Source organism: Anser cygnoides, chromosome 9, assembly GCF_040182565.1.
Source record: "Anser cygnoides isolate HZ-2024a breed goose chromosome 9, Taihu_goose_T2T_genome, whole genome shotgun sequence".
In the NCBI taxonomy this organism is placed as follows: domain Eukaryota; kingdom Metazoa; phylum Chordata; class Aves; order Anseriformes; family Anatidae; genus Anser; species Anser cygnoides.
This window is the reverse complement of record NC_089881.1, coordinates 20,745,565-20,764,444: the sequence shown is the minus strand read 5'-3', so window position 1 is coordinate 20,764,444 and position 18,880 is coordinate 20,745,565. Positions and strand designations below refer to the sequence as shown.

The 18,880-nt window shown below is 37.9% G+C and overlaps 1 protein-coding gene across 10 annotated transcripts in view; it reads left to right on the top strand.

The window, feature by feature from the left end:
* Window positions 1–18,880, top strand: part of NAALADL2 (N-acetylated alpha-linked acidic dipeptidase like 2) — a 439,850-nt gene that overhangs the window by 107,158 nt on the left and 313,812 nt on the right. The window contains exon 1 of one of the 10 annotated variants that reach the window (XR_010833438.1): window positions 1,520–2,267. The exons of 7 other annotated variants lie outside the window; for them this stretch is intronic. Coding sequence is in view for 2 of the 3 variants with exons in the window: in XM_067002003.1 (XP_066858104.1) it covers window positions 2,225–2,267 (43 nt within the window). In the remaining variant the exon portion in view is untranslated. Of the gene's footprint in view, window positions 1–1,519; window positions 2,268–18,880 lie in introns of those variants that run through there. 2 more of the 10 variants (XM_067002003.1, XM_067001992.1) reach the window with 2 other exon arrangements.

The window sequence follows — 18,880 nt, the reverse complement described above, 5'->3', positions numbered from 1 at the left end:
TAATCATTTCACACAACTGAGCGCAACAAACAGCTTTAGGAGAACATAAAACCAACCTGGCCATTTCTCACCATTAGTCACTGTTGGAAGAGTGTGAAAAATCAGTCCTTTTTGCACTATTCCTGCTGCTATAGTTCTTTGCAAAGGAAGAAGTATTTTCAGTACTATCACTCTCATCTCTTGAATTCTTAAAAATAAATTTGAGTTAATTGAAGATGATGTGATAAAATGCTGCAACTTAAACTACAAATTATTTCTATAGGTGCTAAAAGCCTGAAATCAGAATCTCGTTCTTTGAGGAGCATGTTGGTACTCAGTAGCCAAGATATTTTTTTTGTTGCCTCCTTAAGCTTCTGTTTTATTGAAATTAGTAGCTCTCTTTATATGGGGAAGGACTTCTCAGAATACGGCATTGAAGATAAAAACAAATCAGTATAATTTCTCCTGTATTAAGCAGTTGTTATCACGTAGTATATTTAAGGATTGCTGTCTTTGAAGAGATACACCGATTGTGTTTGGAGAGGGCAGAAATACTTTAGATGTGTCTGTCTCACCAAATGTATCTTGCTTTGCATTGTAGATCTTCATTGATAAATAAACTCATTTTTCTTAATTATGTCTTTTAAATGTCGAACGAGTCAAGATTGTATATCCAGAACTCGGTCCTAGATCATCAGCTTCCCCAGATCTGGTCAAGAAGGAGCTTCTGTACTGGCTCCTCCATGGTCCCCAGGAAGGGGGTACGTGCAGCTGCTTAATATCTGGGGTATTTGACTTAACTTCTGTAGGTAAAATCAGTTATTTAATTATGGCTGACAGCAAGCTGTGCATGTAAATGAGGAAGTTTCTTAGTCGTGTGCACACATAGTTGCTACAGAGTTGACAATGAATCACTAGAGGACATAAATATTTTGTTACTTCCGTCTATGTGATGATAAGCTTAAGGAGTGTTACCGTCTGTGAAGATGTTCTTTTTCATGAATAATGGCTTTGTTTTAAATGGTATAGTTTGCTTCAGAAACTTTACTTTAAAAGTACACTTTACCTAGTCTGGATAAATTTTCTTGAAAGGCTGCCTGTTATTTTCTGAAACTTAAGGTAACTGGAAAAACAAAACAACAACAAAAAAAAACAGTAGTGCAGTTTAGATATAAACACAGACCTAATTTCTTCTGTTTTAAAGAACAAAAATTAAAAAGCAAGTCTAAAGCAATTGATTTGGACCATTTTGAGTGTAATCCAGACAGAGGTTAACCTTGTGAAAGCTACGAAGTTCCTTTAAGATGGCGTTGTGGCTTCTCTTTGATTTCTTTTGTTGATAGTTGAAAATGTAAATGTTAAAATAAAACTAACTTTGTCAGCAGAGACAGGGGTACTTATTTAACAAATTGATCACAAAAGTACCAGAAACGTGTTATTTGACTTCTACAGCAGAAAAGAGCAAATATTTCCTTGGAACTCAACTTGAAGTCAGGATAAGATTATCTTAAAAGTTTTGTGTTCTTGTGCTGGAGCAGGATGGGAAGAAAAGCGAAATAACCTTTTCTCGTTTATAATCCTCTTCTGTTACACAGTCAAAACAATCTCAAAATTACAGTGTTGAAGTTGAGGACCTTCCCTGTAGATAATCTTTGTGAAAGACGGGGGGAGGGTGTTCTTGTTTTTTACGTTTGGAGTTCTTGGCAAAGATTTTGGCAGTGGGACCTGTATCGGCTGCAGCCCTCTTTCTCCATGGTGAAGAACTGTGGCTGCAAAGTTCCCATCCTAGAGAGACTGGCTTGATGGTTATCATTTACTCTCAATTCTCCTATAAAATGCAAATTCAAAGAATCTTTAAATTCGGCTGAAAACTTTCTGTAGGCTTTGGCATTTTGACTAAAACACCTGCTGCGGAAGATAAATGTTGTTCAGGTAACTTTCTGCATAAAAGTGAAAGTAAAGGGCGGGGAACAAATGAGCAGGAGAGTCCAAAATAAGACAAAGCAGTGTAGCCTGAAGCACATGTTAATCAAAGGAGATCAAAGGATATGATGTCAGTTTATAGAGAAACAGGTCAGGCAAGCCCAGGTAACTCAGGAAGCAGGATACTAATTATTCACAAAAAGTCAGGTATACTGTTACCACGCTGTAGTTGGAAGTCAGGAGGTCAAAACTTGCACAGCAACCGAGGCAACTTGGTAAAAACAGCTTGGCTCCTTACAAGAGGAGTTTATCGCTTTTAGAAATGGGAGAGAATGAATCTAGTTTACCGAATACGTCCCCACAAGGTAAGAGCATGCAACCTACTTCCATGCTAAAATCTTTTGGGCATTGTTAGTCCCTGCATGTGGGAGCTTGTTTTGCTTTCAGCTGTTGCAGCGTGTGCTGCATGTCCACAGGAGTGCACTTGTTTTTGCACGTGCATGTATTTTTGGAAATAGGAGGAAATCCGCATCCCTCATCTTTGCAGTGCATTGTTTTTTAAAAACAAAGCATAGCAAGCAAAACACTGCATTAATTAGCAGAGTACAAGAAAGTATGATAAGATCATGTGAGTATTTGGCACTCTATTGTCAATAAAGGTTGCTTTAAACAAGGTGATCTGTGGATGTTGAGGTTGCTGTTCTGTAACAGTTCAATCTGCTGCAAATATTTTTGGGATAGGAAATGCTTTACACTGCTATTTTGCACAAACTGAGTACCTGTTGCATGTGAGCAGGGCATGGCAGATCCATAAAGATTAAGGAGGTTCTTTCCCTTGTTCATTCTTGGCTTATTCCAAGTTGTTTTTTTTCCTTCTGTGGGCTGTGCCAAGGTAACACCAACGTGTGTGCTAAATAGTCCTTGTAAGCACTTGTGTGGCTAACTGTGAGAACAGAGCATTCTGTCCTAGGTATTTTAAATTTTCAGTAGAAGCCCTGAACACAACAGTTCATAAATCTTGCTTAGTCCTTCTTTTGCAACATCAATGTCAAGTTTTTGCTTCGAAAAAGAATGTTTTCCTGGTAGTCTTTTTTTTTTTTTTTCCAAGAGACAGTTTTAATGTCCCAGGAAATATTATCTTCCCAAGGAATTACTTCCATTATTTTATCTTAACATCCAGTGTTTTTTTTCCCTGACACTCAACCTGTGTTTTTCTTTTGCTTGGCTTACCAGTCTCTTCCTGGCCTCTTTCTCATGCTTTGCATAACAGCAACAGATAAAGCTTTGTAACTAGTCTGAGCTCTGCAAGAATCTTTAAGCTATTAAAATTTGCAAATGGTTTTGTGAGAGCTGGAACAGTGACTTTCTAGGCATTGGGAAGCCCTGTTAACTGCTTTTCCCCTGAAGTTATTCTTCATGTGTATGCAAGCATGATATACTGCGATTCAAATGTGTCTCCAACCTGCGTTAATTGGGAATAACTCTGTTTGTGCCGCAGCAGATTTCCTTCATGGAGAGCTTTTGAGAGAGAAAATACTTTTTTTTACCCATTTTCTACTTTTTTTTTTTCTTTGTGATAATAAGTATGTTTATACTACACAGCAGATTCAGTTTTAATCCAGATTTTAACTTTGAAAAAATAACTAACATTACATAGTGTACAGGTCTAAATACCATTTATGTCATGTGCTGATGAGAGATTTTTAGTGTTTCTTCTTCTTTCTTCATTCAGGATCTGGCTTGAGTTTACAGTGGTATGCTGTTCAGAAACGCATTCAGCCTAATTCTGGTCTTTGTTTCCATGTTGCAAGTGAGGAGCTTTTTCACTGCTGCCAATAAAATTATATTGGTAAAACTGATGTAAATGAATCAGGCCCATTGTATTACGTACAACTCCTCTGGGGGCCTGTGATCCCGAATTGTACCTTTTCTTCATTAGTGTAAGTGAGCTTAGTCAAATGAAATTTCTTTTGATGATTTGCATTAGTGCAATGGGATGAGAATTGTTGTTGCACAACAATACCTTATATTAAATAGAAATGTTCTGCGTACATAGAAACACGCCAGTATAAGTTTTTTGGTTGTTGTTTTTTAGCTACCATTAATCTCATGTACTGTGTTATTCCTATGTGTTCTTGTTTATAGAGACTTCAAAATCGGTGATTTAGCTGGTATTTTTAAGGGGAAAAAAGGTGGCAAAATTAACACTATCCAAGATACCTGTCAAACCACTGCTAGTGAGACAACTTGTGTTTCTTTTCATGTTATTTATTTTTAGAGAACTTTGGGATTGTATGAATTACTAAAGGTGCCAGATTGACAGCCCTGGAGGCTGGCTTCACTTATTCATTAGCAAAAGAGATGCAGCCTGGACAGCAGGTGCACGAACCTACTCGCTGTGCCATGCCCGCGTGTCTCTGTTCTGCTGGGAAAAAAAAAACTTTTTCAGGATCCGAGGATTTCAGTCCTGTTCACTCCTTGTCTTTCCCTGCAGCATTTTCTTCTAAGGTCTTGTGATGATTAGGTTTGTGCACTAAAGACTATGCAGAGACGTTTGTTTGATTTCACCCAGCAGCCGTCAGATGGTGAAGACGGCTCGGGGCTTACATAAGTCAGTAACTCTCGCCATCTGGTCAGGCAGTAAATATAAGGTCACTCCGCCATCGCAGCTCTTTTGTTTTTGCACCAAGTACAGTAGGCTTCGAGAATAACTTAGCTCCTGGTTCGGTTCCATTGTAATCATTTTACTGCTTCGGTAAATACTTCAGCCCTCTGTTCCTATGAAACTTGCAGCGTGGGTGTGACAATTGGAAAGATCAAAGCAAGCCCAGAACAATCGGTCTTTGACTGCCGGCCATGAATTGATTCCTCCTTCAAGTGAGCACACTGAGAGCCCTTTAAAAATGCAACTGCAGCTGACAGGATATCTTGGGGTTTTGTTGCCTTTTTTTGAATGTGAGTCAAGTTCTGTCCCTTCACATGAGTTGTTGTTTTCAATTTTCCTGTGAATTAAGTACTGTTTTGGGGAGACTGTGACAATAGTAGCCCCACAGGATGCAATTACTGTAAATTTTAATTGTATATTATACATGAGTTATAATTGATTTTACACTGCGTTGTGTTGCTAGATGACTGTAGTAGCCTTGCTTGCCTGCTGAGTGTGTGCAATACACACTTGCCTCTCTGCCCCACAGAGGATGGAGCTAAACTGACAAGTTTGCGTTGGGGCAGCTTATTCTTGCAGTTCTTGAGAGGCATTGGATGGGAGCTAGAATGGGAGAAGTCATTCAAATGTTATTAATATACCCTGTTTTTTTTTTTTCAGGGCTCCTGCACGTACTGTTTATTAATGTATCTAAATCATTTTTTTAATTATTGTTGCTTTATTCTATAAATCCTTAATATAAACACGTGATTAAGTAAGAGCGTTGTTATATTAAAGTAAGTTTCCAGCAAGTTCAGTTACTGTCTGTAATTAATCTGGGCTTTGTATCAGCTCCGAAGTGGTTCCTTAGGGTTTGGATCAGTTTCCTGGGATGTGTTCTTGTGCTCTGATGTTGATTTTTTTTTATTAGATTAATATATATGTAGTCTCATGAAACATTTACAGACCGAGTCTACAAGAAGCAACGAGGCCTTTTTGCTGAGAAAGGCAGTAGGAAAACATCAAGAGCATACATAAAGAATACGGCATGCTTACATCAGGACTTAGAAAGAGTATGTCCCAGAAAGTGAATTTCAGAATGGTTTCTTTTCCATCTTGAGCTTTCCTTTCTTAAAGAGAGGACTTTCTGGCCCCAGGCCTCCTCTACTTGCTCGGCTATTGGAAGGAACAGCCTTGTTTCAGGTTAGTGTTTGAGGGGAGCTTTGAATAGTGTTAACGAACGCTGTCATCAGTTGCAGTTATTAACTGGGGTTCTGTATTATAAGGTGGTAGCTCTGAAGGTCCATTGTAAAAATGTCTCCCCCCCCCCCCCACTTTGCGTTTGATGACCTCAGTCCTCAGAATTCAGTGCCTGTTTGCTGTCTGGACAATTATCAGCAGAATGTCCCTGGGTCCCTTCTTGGCTCTTTTTAAATGATAATACTGAGGGATTTCTGTGACAGCATTTCTTACATAGATTGGCTCTATTCACCAACGAGGTACGGTAACAATGGGTAATTTAAAATAATTCATTTTATTGCTGCCTCCTGTAGATTCTTGACTTCCATTTCAAAGTAGTGAATCTAGAGAGCTAGAGAAGTATGCACTGATCACTGTCCTGGTGCTGTGAAAAATAAGAGATTCAGATAGTCCTGCAGAGCCATCAGCAGCTAGATCAGCACAGAGCACTCATTTGACTTCAGCTTTAATCATTCTAAATTTTTTCTAGATGCTTTTAACTCTTTTACTATAGGTATTTTTTTTTTTTAACTTTGATTTTTCCAGTTCATGAAGCAGGGCTTGAAATTTTAGTTCTACAGAAATATCCTCAATAACACAATCATATTAAAACTGAGAAAAAAGTATAAATTGAAGTGCAATAAATCTGTCTCCAGTGGTAAGAATCTAATGCAGAAACCGGATATCAAACCAAAGACTTCCAGCTCCCACTCTGCATTATTGTTGTTTTGCTGTTAAAATCATCTCCAGTTTTTAGAGGGGTGTTGCAGATGATTGCTTCCTAATATATATGCCTGAAAATGAAACAAGATAGCAACATCTTGCTGCAATAAATAAAGCAAAATTGAAAATGCAGTAGATATATAGAAAAAGGATGATGTTTGCAAAGTGTCCAAAAACTTTTGCTTGTAATCTTGAGCTACTTTAAACTTTGAAATTGTGCTGAATGGAAAATAACCTCTACTCAGCAGTAGGTTCTATCAGATTTCACGTTTGCCACTCAGGGAAGTGATCCAAGAGAGGTTGTTGGCTTTTCCCCCCAAAAACATCATTCTTCAGAATGCGTGTCTTAGTGAACAGAAACGAGGTAAGCCTTGTATTTATTTTGGCCACTGCTGTACCTCTTTTCTCTGAAAGTCTGTCACTTACTGGAGAAAAGTAAAGAACTGAGATTGACGCAGAGGGGATATCAATGTGATTTTAGCAGTTGAGGCAAAAGAAGACAGGGTTTGTGTAAACTTCTTGTGCAGATATGACGCTAGTTTGTAATGGAGAGTGCTCTGCACTCATAGCAGGTCCTAACAAGGTCCCTTTTTCCTCCTCCAGTTACCTGGGGTTTTCTGGAAATGGCTGGCAATTTTTTCACCTCTGCACAGGGATAGGATACCACCGTTCTCCTGGATGTTTGTCTTTTTCTTTTGCTTGAAAACCAGTATCTTCGCTGATTTCTGCCACAAAAGAGGTGGCGTAATATTGGAATGCTATCCTATAAACAGGAAGGTCCAACTTGCTGTTAGTTGTTGAGATGTGCTTCCTGAAGATGAGCAAGATGGTTTTCTTCATTGCAATATCATTGTGATCAAGGTACTTAAATTTCTAAGGAGTTTGTTTGTTTGTTTTGTATTTCTGTAAGGCCTGGTCTTTAATTAGTCCCTTCATACTTAGATATTCTTAATATCCTATTAGACTTACTGGAGATTGCCTGCATGTAATGTGGTATTGTGGCATAGCAATGTAGTATGGTTAAATAATGATGAAATACTTCCAGTAAAGTCTACTTTATTCTAATTTTTCTACTTCCCAGTGATTTCATGTAGGTATCTTTTTTGCTGCTAGGTAGTTTTTTCTATATGTTTGTTATGTAAGTCAGATTCAAGGCAACAGGAGAAACATCAATTACTTAGGCTGTATAAAAAGAGTACTGGCACAATACCTGTATAAGAATGCTCTCCTGGGTAGTATCTAGTGAATTCTGGGAAACTTGAAACAGGCCATTGGAGAACTGGGCCAAATCTGCCAATTTAGTTTTCTCGGTTCTCTTGCTATTCCTAGTGGTTTGGGGTGGCTCTATGCATCTCCAGATTGTCATAACGTAGGTCTTTATGCATTATGTATCCCTCGATGCAGGAAGCAGCTCTGTGTTGGCAGAAGGAAATTTTAATGTGTGTTAGTCATTTTCCATCTTTCATTCACATGTTTCTAATCTTAAGGCCAAGCAGTGTATTTGGGGGGAGGAGACACACTGCTTGAATTTAGCCTTCTGAAACTGAGTTCTTGAAGGCAGTCCGAGTGTCCTAGACACAGTGTTTTTTGCCAGATCATTTGCACAGGCAGTGACCGGAGGTGAAGTGCACTGCTTTAGTTTTTTGCACTGTTAGTGACGTTGCTTATTGTCATACAAGTTGCAACAGTTATTGCAAGCTTCCATATTCACAAGTAGTCAAATTCTACCACGTGCCCAAAAGTTTGGGAGATTTCACAGTGAGAGTACTTTAACTGTGCTATTTCTGTCAGATGAACTTGAGAACACTCGGGCAAATTTCAAGTGTTCAGATGTTCTTCTGGAGGCATGTCTTTCCAAAAGATTTTCAGAGACTAGTCAGCTTTGGCAGCAGGAAATCTATTTGAAGATGTGCCTCGGGGGCAGGGAAAACAATCAGGTTTACTTATTTTTCTGCATCTTAAGGTTGTCATATCCCAAGCTGAATATCTGAGCAAGAAATGGCATAAAGCTGTGCCATCCTGAGGAAGTGTGAATGTATCACACATACAAAACAAAATACTACCTGGCTCACTCAAGAAGAGCGTGTGTCTGTCAGAAATACTGTGATTTCATTACATGTTATGGTATTTCCTAGAATCCATTGTCTCCACTGTCACTTTTACCTCTGGATTGTATTTCATCTGGTGCAGAGTCGCGTGGTGCCGTTAGGCATGCGTCGGTGTGATCGTCCACTCTCAAAGAGTGGTGGTGCCGCTGCTTTTGCCCTTTTCCAGTTTCATGTTTCTGGTTATATTTTGGTAATATATTGAAACCCTTCTTGGCATTTAAGAGATTAAGAAGCCTAACTTTAACTAAATGCATCTTTCTGGAAACAGTCCTGGAAAGTGGAGCTGAAATTTTTAGCCTGAATGTCACTACAAATATATAGTGCTAGACATAGTTTCATAATAGCTGCCTTTGACAACTTGTGCATATATTCATCTTTTTCTTCAAATAGTGGTTGTGTAGAAGTGGCATTCCTGCTGTCTGTTTAAGCTCAGACTTTATGTGCTTTCATAACACAATTAAGTTTACTGCATTTTATTCCAACTAGCTCTGCAAAGAGGGGCTGAGTCAGCCTGTGTATTTGTTCTTGTGCTTCATCAGCAGAAATGTTTACTAACTTCCTAGTTATATTTTATTTGTGAAAACACAATGAAAGTAATGGGCTTGTATGGGTATTGGGGAGTTTAGTTTGGCCTGTGTTATGATTAGCATTGACTGAGACATAGGAGCAGGAAATAATCCAGTTTGACATCCAAGGTTGAGTGAGTTTTCAGGGCTGAAAGTTAGAAAACAAATATACAGCTTTTTGCTTCTAAGTTGAGCATATTTGACCTGAAATTCTGAGACTTACAGTAATTCTGAATCATGGCAATGATGATTGTGCAGCAGAATCCAGGTTTCTCTCATCGTAGAGGAGATGCGTAGTTGTTCTGGATCAACTGCACTCTTCTTGTTTGCTGTCCTTTCTCGCTTGAAGTCTTTCCTTACTATGCCTTGGGTGGGGAAAAAAGCATAGGTGGACTGTTCAGATTATAAGTATAAGGCCACTGTAATACTCCAGTCAATTAGATAACAGCATGTGTTTTTTTTTCCAGCCACGGGCAGTATTGACTCCTTGGGTGCCATGCACGCAATCCCTGTAGTGGTGTCTCTCTGTAACAAAGGCTTCGTGGCAGCAGAACTGTAATGGACAGTAAATTCAGTTTTCTTTTAATTCATGGGCATTCTAGCCATCCACCTGGAAACTGTAGTTTAGCTGATGGTTAACAGATAATTATATAAACCCATGTCCTCTACATACCTAAACAATAACAAAATATTTATAACTGTTGCTTTGCTGTTATAGAGAATTCATCCTATTTACTGTTTCTATAGTTACCAGATTACATGTAAAAACAATAAAATCTTTTCTATTATCCATAAACATAATAAAAAATGCTATACTACATAGCTTTGTCTTAGTCAATAATTCTAGGCTTAGCCTGAGGGGTTGAAAAGAAAATTATTCCTGTTACAAATTTTAATTATGCCATAAACTTTGGGAAACGGCTATTGATCTTCAGCATCTGGCACCAGAAATGTTACCTTGTTTTTTTGGTTATTTAGTTTGTGAGTAGCATTGTCACATAAGATGAAAAAATAAAAAAATAAAAAAACACCAGAGGAGATGATGTACCATATGCAAATGAGAATATTTTGGTTTGTTTATGTACTAAAACTATTTTATTGCTGAAGAGTTTTTTTTTTTGTTTCTCACCAGATTTATTTTTAGCTATCTCCAGAGAAATTTGCATTTGAGATGCAAGAAAGCAAATTCTAATTCTATCAAAGACACTTTCTCACCATGGGACCATATAATGTAAACAGTATGCTTCTTGTCTTAGAGGTACATTCACAATTGCAATTCAGTTGACTTTTTTTGGTGTGGAAAAAACACGATCCCAAGGACCGGATGAGACAAAGGCTGAAAATTAGTGTCTCACTTCTTCCTTTCAACATGGGTTCTCAGAAGATGGGTGTCAGTGTAAAAAATATTTAAAGTTTTGTATAAAGCAGTGAAAATGAAATTCTGATCTGTTGCAAAGCTAGCATCATTCTTCAGGAGAGCGAGGTCTTCCTCAGATGTCCCTGTGCTCAGAGGGTAGTGTCATTAAGTGTACTGATATATAACCCAGATTAGAGCTAGAACCTCGTTTACCCAAACTGGAATGCTCATTTTTGTGTTGCAAATTACTTAAAGCAGATAGATGAAGTTCACCATTAGTTCTGAGTTACAGATCTCGCCATCAAACAGGGTGTAGGAGGAAGAGTTTTTCAACATATTTGAATTTCAGAAGAGCGTGTAATGAGTGCAGTGTTAGAAATGCAGGCTACCTTTCTTGATCCTGGTAAGGCCTAGAGCCAGTGTTTCATGTTGTGGTCCTTGAGGTTTGACTGTAGGTGAAAGAGAGGAAGAACTGAGGTGATCTCCAAAAGTGGTAATTTTAGGTGACTGGAAGTAGAGCCTACTCTTTCATTAAAGCTTCAGTACAGAGATCCCTGTAGGCAGAGTAGGGTAAACCTCCCTTTCTTTTTCTCCTTCCAAAGTGGTCTTTGAGGAGGTGCTGATTTGCGTCCTTTTGTGGTAAATTAAGCAAGATTTCTTTCTTATTCATGAGAACTGGAAATACATAAAGAAAACTCAGAGGGTTAGAGAGCTCCCAAGCACTTTCCCTTGGAAGAAGGACGATCGAGGTCACCTCACCGTGATGGTGAAGAGCGATGGAGACTCTCGGACTCCATGTGTGGATGCCTGTGGGACCAAAACTGTGCTTGCCTTCTGTGTAAGTGTCTATGTTGTGTAAAGCTGGAAGGCAAGTACGGATGGTTCTGAGGACTGTGCCATGCTAATGATGTTTTAGTTGGCCCAATATGAAGATAGCGAACCTAGTCTTCATGCCAACTACTGTGTCAACGCATATGATTCAAAAAGGTAAGACGTTCGTAAAGCTATAGCCTGTGGGTACGCTGCTCTGGTAAGGAAACTCCCAGAACACCTTTGAGAAATACTGTACTTTTTTCCATATTTCAGCGTGGAGTGGATATTGTTCTATCAGTTCTGCATGTTTGTTTGTTCCATATTTTTGTATCTTCAAGCACCCTGTGGTGAGAATTGATACCAAACAGCATCTGAAATACCTCAAGCATTGTGCATGTTATAGCGATGCTGTAACTTCTTCTTGAATAGTGAACTAAGTGAAATAGGACAAAGATGACTTCAGAGAGGCAGCTTTTAGGTAGTTGTTGCCAGTTCTTCTGCAGGGAATTGCTCCCTCATAAGGGCATCTGCCAGCTGCGTGTTGATGCTTGAACCCTTCCGGCTGACCTTACTCTGCACAGCCTCGATCAAAAGGGATAGCACAATATCGTTGAGGCTTGCAGGCATCTGAGGTGGCCAAAGTGACAGGTTGCACTCCAGCAGGTAAACGGTAGCCTATTAAGAGCACACAGAGACAGAATGTGTCGTGTGAGAGGCAAGTGTTTTGTTGGCCTGAGCTTCAGCGGGGAAGACAGCTGGGGCTGTTTCAAGGACAGGGGGGCAGTGATGCGGTTTCTGAAGGCTTTCTGTGGCAAGTTCTGGCTTCTTGGCGTAAATATCTTGATGTAAGGCTAAATGCTTAAATCAAAAGATGCAGATGCATTCTTTGTGGAGCAGGACTAAAGGTGGAGTCTGACTGCAGAGGCCTCAGTAAAAAATAAAGACAAAAATTTGGCTTCTCTGAAGAACCCCAGTACTACTTGAATAATATTTTTTCTGTTTTCATTTAAAAAAAAAAAAGTATATATTTTTTTTTAACTGGGGAAAATCCATTTAAATACTTTTTTCTCTAAAAACTTCAAAGAGTTTGCGAACCTAAAGCTGCCTTGACTTTCTTTCTTCAGCAGTTACCCTCTAGCCATTTAAATTTGGCCTTGTACTCCAAAAAAAAGTTTTGGATACGTTGAGCCATTTATTTTAGTGACAAAAGGAAGCTTAATTCCTTGAAAAACGTAAGCTCGAGTTTTTAGGTACTGTGCATGGTTTCTGGCTGGCAGGTCAGATTTGTACTGCTGCCATATGCAGCAACTTAAAATTCACGTTGGTGTCACTGCAGTTACTACAATGAAGCCACCACGCCAGGAGACTATTAACTTTCAGTTAATGATAACAGAAAATGTTTTATAATAAACCATGAAATAACCTAAACATCTGTAAGAGGTGTAAAAAATTTACATTAAAATGCAATTAGCTTTTCCTTTATTTGACTCTTATTAACAAAATTGTTAAGAATTTTTTTAACATGAAAGACTTGCTTTGGAGGGAATTTGTCTTTTCTCTTTGCTCTAACAGTAGATGATGAAATTTTCTGGTGCCTACATGTAGGGAGATAAGCTCTTCTGGTAGGGTAAAAAGCTGTAGCTTGCACTTGTTAAAACTAGGTGCAGAGTTGTACTTGAAAGACTTGAAGCTACATGTGGGCTAAGACAGAAAAGAACTGATTTCAATTTTTGGTTGAGTAACAGATTTTCTCTATGGGTTTGCTAAACCCCTTGGCTTGGTTTGTGCAAGTCGTTTGTTTCACACTTCACCTTAGACTCTCATTTGAGATACTCAGATTATACTGCCTGAGCTCTGCAGACATTGTGAGGTTAACATCCGTCAGTAAATCATGAAATGCCTTTGCCTTAGCAAAGGTGGTAAGGACTACTTACAGGTATTTCTGTGGTTTTAAATTGCTCATTTCTAGCAGTAGAAGTGTTCAAGTTAAAAAGTGGGGGAAAAAAAAAAAACAACCTTCCAGAGTTTTATTAAGAAGTGAGGTTAGAACATGCTGAGCTATTAAAAATCAAGAGAAAGAATACAGCTCTTACCACAAAGGGTGGGAACTGAAAGGTTGGAAGAGAAAAAAAGAACAAAATTAAGGTGATAGTTTGTTCAGTAACCATTTCTGCAGTTCTGGTCAGTTAGGAAAGCTGGCAGCATCACTCAGCTTCATTTGCATTGATGGCGAAAGGGTATGGAAACCTTAAATCAAGGAGTAAGTTTCCACCTTCCTGAGGATGTTTCTTGTTTCAAGACAGATTTTTCAAACAACTAATTGGCTGTCCATCTGAAGTGCTGTAGGCACTGCACTAATAAGTGTTATAAAACAGGTCTAAATGCAAGTCTTGATGTAATTATTCTCATTACCTCCTTCCTTTGTCATGCAGAAGATCCAGGACAGGCCTCCGGGTGAAGGAGGGAGTAGTTACTTCAATGCAATGCTCTCTACAGCAGTTAAGTGAACATTGTTCCTTTTTTTCCCTCGTGCTGTAAAGCTCCATTTCAAACTGAGCTTCTCTAAGCTCTCTGCAGAGATGATCTAGAAGCAAAGGGTTCCCTGTGTGTTATTTCAGTGTTGGTTCTGTTTATCTGCTAGCCCGTCCATTTTACATTAGTCAAATATTAACCAAAATACAAATAACCAGTTTCTTAAATGTGGAAACCGAGATTTGGCTTATAAATCCAATGTATCTTTTATTTTCTATGATATTGGTGCATTTTCAAAGGGGAGTATGTTGCATGAATGTCGTGCTGGCTCTGCTGAAGGTGGCTCGTCAGGTCATTGAAGGACATCACAAGGGTCTATAAACCAATCTTTCTTTTACCATTTCGGTCTTCAACTGGGGATTAGAAATTATGTATCTGTAGGTCATTGCAAAAGTTGCATGCTTTTACAAGCACAGGAGTTGATCTGCAACTTAAAATCCACCATGCTTGGAGGCTTTGTGGTAGGTACGTGGGTGTATGCACAAACAATCTGGTGATCTTGTTCTACGTACAGCCATTTTTCATAAAATCAGTGGCATGCAAAGCTCATTGTCTGGCTACCTTGGGTATATATTTCTATTTTGCTAAATTTTGCCCTTCCCACAGAGCATGACTGAGACAAACTGGAAGAGCAGCAAGGAAAGGCTGCACAGTGCCTTGATGTACCCGCTGTGGGGTTTTGCACGGTGCAGTGGTTCAAGTGTACATTGTTTGCACACTTAGCTTATTACTGAATTCGGCTTTAAAAAAAATGAAAGATTTGTTTTTCTTGCTTTTTAAATATGCTCTTCTAACCCCTGGAGTAAGCAATGCATTCACAGGCAATAATCCCGCTGGTTCTCCTGTCACCTAGCTTAGTCAAGATGCCTTTTTTGAACAGAGTTGGCGAAGGTGGTCGAGACGTTTTCTTCTAGAGATCTACCCAAAAGCAAGAGGGAAATCAAATCGAATCTAAAAAGAAAAGGAGTCTTAGTGTCAACATGTATGCTGCTTTAGGGTATTGTCGTCTTTGGTTTATTTCATGTAATGAGGAAGGCCTGTTGTAGCTTTATTTCTCTTTATTGCTTTGTCTGTAGTGCAGGCCGAAAGGAAATATTGCACTGAATTTAACGTGTGTCCCAGTTCTGCAGCGTGTACGATTCCTGCTGTGTTCATTGCTAAATGAGTGTAAGGGCCAATAAAAAATGTTTTTTTGTCTATTTCTGAAGTCAGCTGTTGGGTTTAAGAAATTTGGATTGTTTTTTCCTCCATTGGTGTCAGCTGCAGCTATTTGAACTGGATTGACTCTTAAAATGCAATTACAGCAAAATTGAAAGATGCGGGAAAGAAAAATTGCCTTCATATTTCAGAAGTGATTTTTAAAAATAAAATAACACTGTTTTCTATGGTCTCAGAAAAAGACTTTTTAAAAACTGAATCATAAACTTGGACTCAGATTTAATTTATTTAATTTTGTACCAGTCTGCTGTAAATGATCTGCCTTGGGGCCAAGTGAATAGGAGTTTTCTGTATGCTGGGGGCTTCGAATAGGACTTTTTTCACTAGAGAGTTAAGTGTATCAGGAAAAGAAACAAAACTGCTGATGAAGCAGGCTCAGTATATAGGTATTTGTCAGGTCTTAAAAGATGCAGTAACTTCATCTTGCAGCACATTTCTAGTTAAGTGAGTAATTTAGTTTTGAAGACAGACCTAATTCAAACCAAACTGGGACTTTTTGGTTTCTTTTTTTTTTTTTTCAGCTGTGAGAATCTGTGTCCTTGGCTACATTCAGATGTTTCATGTGCACAGCATCTGAGGGAAGACAGGTTTTAAGTGGAGGCGATGAGATACAGCTGGGATCTTTAGATTGCTTTTGCCCAGATGTGAAGTGGGCCCCTGAATCCACCTTCCAAACCTTTTTTCTGAATTTCAGTCCTATGCTTTCACAGATTAGAGGTATTATAAGTACAAACATACTTTTTTTTTTTTTAATAAATCACTTTATCCTTTTTGTCCTATGTATCATAGTTGTGGACTTGATTTGAATTCTTCCAAGATTAGAGATGTGAAATACATTCATATATTCCTGCATTTAATTTAATTTGTATATTTCTTCTTCAGAGTTAGGGGAAGGAGCACCCAGTTACCCATGTCTGGCTTTTGAGGAAAGCAAAGAAAAAAAATGTAGTGAAGTAGCCTCAGCTGTATCTATGCTGTGAGTTATCTTTGAACAGGTTATATTCACAGCTGGAACTTCTTGTGTGTGTGTTGGGGAGGAGTGGGGAAGGGAGGGAGAAATTATACTGTCTACTTCAATCATTACCTAAAAAAATAAATACATGCATACACACATAGTTCTGGAACATTCATTTGTAATAAGTAAATTACAGTTGATCATATACTAAAAAAAAAAATCCTTCTGTTGGTATGCTTTGGTTTGACAGACTGTTTTTAGGGCGCTTTTTTTTTCTTGTTTTCCGGTTTATGGTGTTTATAGGCTAAAAAGTTGTAATTGGCACTATTTTTCATTCTGCATTAGTTTTATTTTAGTGTTTGTTTCAGCAAGTTGGCTTGTTTGGTTCTTTGAATATGCACATCTGTTGTAAAGATGCAAAACTTAGAGGCATGATTGGTTACTGTAATAAGAGAAAATAAAAATCCTATATTCCATGAATAGAAGAGAAGCAGGATGCTTAGATGAGGTGTTCGAAAAGCAGTGTTTTAAACCAAACTGGATTGTTCAGTTATCATTTGTAAACCCTGTAACCGTGAGGCACTTCAGCCATTCTAAATTACTAGTGTATAAATGTTTAAATTATGCCAGGTATAGAGATAAACATTTTTATTATGATTCAGAATTTGAAGATCATCAGTAACTTCTTATTCTTCATAAAGTTCAATTTCATGCAAGAGTAACTGATGTTTTCAGATGCAGTCAGTGACACTGTGGCTTCAGCAAAGCTTCTAGGCGGTAAGGGAGAAGGAATAAGAGAAATAATTTTGAATAGTTTATGGTTGTTTTACTAAGGCTTTTGTGACAGCATTTCCCATATTGTGTTATTAAGCTTGAGCATTATATTAGTCACTTTATGTATCATAACTGTATAATTACTATATTTTGTATATCCTAGTTTGTTCCTGTTAGCTTTTAGTCTTAAATCGTTAAAGGCAGATTTTAAATTCAATGTGAATTAGAATATGTTTTTTCTTAATCAGGTCAGTCCTTGTAAAAGCACCTGTAGATTTTGACATCAGCCATTATTACAGTTTTCCTTTCTCGAAAACAGCATTTCTAAATAGTCTGTCTTTTTATAATTAATTAAGACGCAGTGAAGATGTGTTTTTAACTATTTTAACTTCTTTCCCATATTGAATCAAATTTCTAGTGAGTCTTAGTACTTTATAATTTACATTGTTGTCTGGCTTTCTTGCATTTAATCAGCAAGATTAAGCAGTTAATGTATGACAAGGAGTCTGTCAGGAATATGTATGGAGCGCTGACAGCTGGCAAGGTATGGAAATTCACTGGAAATGATGGCCTCAGTCCACTGGGGATTTCATCTCTTGTCAGAAACACAATGACTGGCATCTCGAAATCTTGAGGTATAAGATGCAGTAACCCAACTATGACGCGGGGCATTGTGCTTATCTAGCAAACCACCTGTTTTCTGTTTCGATTAGTATTCTGTTCTTATTTTGCTGTCTAGCAGTAACTGGCAGAAATATGTTTATTTTAGCAATGGTTTTCAAAAATGTCCTTTTTTTATATTGTTGGTTTACCTCTGCTATAGTAATAGAAGGCTGTGAGTTCAGTTGAATTGCTTTGCATGATTAACTGCAAAATAAAAGTTTTCAGCTAGTTTGGGGAAAAAAAAAAGCACTTCCATGTAAGAACTTACGACTTAACACCAAACTTGTAATTTTTTTCATGTAATAGCAAAAGTAGCAATGGTGAAATTCTGTACTCCCAATTTCCTTGCTGTGCTTATTGCCAAAGATGTTTAAACGTTGATAAGGGTTTATGTGTTAAAAAGTAAAATACAAACATAAATTTAAAATTAGGATTTTTTGGTAGAAGCCCAGAGACTATATTCATGTACTGAAGTTAGAGCGATGATTCAGCCTTCATCTGATCACAGTAATTAAATCCAAATATAAAACAATAACTAGTCATCTTGGAAAAAAATAATAATAATTTAAAAGATCTAGAAGAAACAACAATAAAGTGATTATTCTAAAAGTAAGGTTTTCCACCCTCTGTATGTATTTCTGATAAAGGATGGAATGCTTAATGAATGTGAGAAGACTTAACTTGTCTTTTTTTTTTTTTCACTGAAAATGATGATAACCATGATCTCTGTGTGATTGTACGTCATTAGCTGTCCAGTTTGGCTCTCATGTCTGCAAACTGTTCTAAATCATAAATATTTGGAGTAGTCTGAGGTTGCCAAGTTGTGCAATGCTACAACAAAGAAGACTTGGTAAGAGCTGCTAATCCTTGTGGTATTCTCCCTCCCCCTCAACCCCCTGTGATTTTAACTACTTCTCATCCAAAAACAAAGTCTTAGTTTTCAATTGGAAAATGAAATATTTTGGGGAAAAGACTATACTCAAATGATGAACTCTGTCCCTACTTGTTTGTTACCTGGTCCCTGCCTGTCACACCACAAATGAATAAAGAAATTTGAGTGGTTTCATCCACCTGGTTTACACCCTTCTAACCAATTCTTAGACAATGGTAAGATAGGAGGAAAAATAACTCCTCTCTGGTGTTGCACATATTCCACAAATAATTAAGGCTTAGCCTGTCATCATTTCTTCCAGTTTAATTTTGCAGCTGACAATATCAGGGCATAAAAACTGTGAAAGTTGTTTTTTCTTTTTTTGTCTTACTCTTACAGAAAGACTTGTTAATAGCAAATCCTCAACACTGTTACGAAGTTTGAAATGCATTAAGTCTCTCTGTTAGTGATGTTGTTGTGCCCTTTCAGTCCTAAATTTTGAGCCAATTTGGCTG